This window comes from Penaeus monodon, chromosome 29 (assembly GCF_015228065.2).
Source record: "Penaeus monodon isolate SGIC_2016 chromosome 29, NSTDA_Pmon_1, whole genome shotgun sequence".
Taxonomy (NCBI): Eukaryota; Metazoa; Arthropoda; class Malacostraca; order Decapoda; family Penaeidae; genus Penaeus; species Penaeus monodon.
Genome location: NC_051414.1, coordinates 2,770,000 through 2,770,973, shown reverse-complemented (window position 1 = coordinate 2,770,973; position 974 = coordinate 2,770,000). Strand labels below are relative to the sequence as shown.

General features: G+C 37.2%; 1 protein-coding gene across 1 annotated transcript in view; it reads left to right on the top strand.

Annotated features, from left to right (window-relative positions):
- Positions 1 to 883, top strand: part of LOC119591904 (ER membrane protein complex subunit 6-like) — a 5,063-nt gene extending 4,180 nt beyond the window's left edge. Inside the window, exons 2-3 of the mRNA XM_037940657.1 lie at positions 126 to 276; positions 508 to 883. Of these exons, the coding sequence (XP_037796585.1) occupies positions 138 to 276; positions 508 to 716 (348 nt within the window). The 5' untranslated portion in view covers positions 126 to 137 and the 3' untranslated portion in view covers positions 717 to 883. The remainder of the gene's footprint in view (positions 1 to 125; positions 277 to 507) is intronic.
- Positions 884 to 974: the final 91 nt, after the last annotated feature.

The following is a 974-nucleotide window of genomic DNA, read 5'->3' as shown; positions in this document are numbered from 1 at the left end:
ATTTAGTTATGTACATCTGATTTCTTTGTAGAAAGTTGGGATGATTCTTCAAGCCAGGATTCTTTTCTTGTTTGTACATCACAGGTATCTCCATGACTTGACTCATTCCTCTTGTCTTTTTTCAGACTTATTTCAAGATGTCGGGCAGAGTGCGCACCAGAGTGGATCGTGGGACTGGGGAGATCGTAGCTTATAGTGATGCTGCTGTCCGTAATAATTTGGCTGTGATTGAGTACTGTAGAACATCAATGGCTGCATTGTCTGGAGCTACAGCAGGTAAGCAGAGAGGTCTTGAAGGAAAACGTGGAAAGATTGTCTTTACAAGAAACTTTTTTTTTTTTTATGGTGTTTATTTGGCTCATTTCTGTATATATGGTGAGAGATTTTCGTTTGATTGTTCCAGAAAATGTCAAATTTAGAAAAAAAAAAATGTTTTGTTGCCCCAGAAAATGTCAAAAATAAATGAACAAAATGTGTCTTGTAACCACAGTGCTTTTATTTTAACAGGTATGCTGGGCTTGACTGGCCTGTATGGCTTCCTGTTTTTCTTCCTGGCTGGTCTCATACTGTGGCTAATGCTGCTTTTGAAAGCAGGGTCAAAGTGGCAGCAGTATTTTGTCAGTCGACAGTCTCTTCTCACCAGTGGCCTCTTTTCTGGCCTGTTCACATATATTCTGTGCTGGACCTTTTTATATGGAATGGTTCATGTATATTGATTACTTTTCCAATATTTTGTTTTTTTAAGTGGAATGAAAATTGTCAAAGCAGCATTTATAGAATGCTATATTTGCAAGTGTCTTGTTTGTCTGGATGAATGTGAACAAATGACCAATTTGGAAAACTGATAATGCTAAGAATAAAGTTATAAATAATATGGATGAACCTTGGTAGTTTTACTCTTCCTCTTTCTGTAAATTGCATGGTATCTGTGTACAAGTATCAGTACCGGAGGAACTTAGAAAGCACAACAGTAA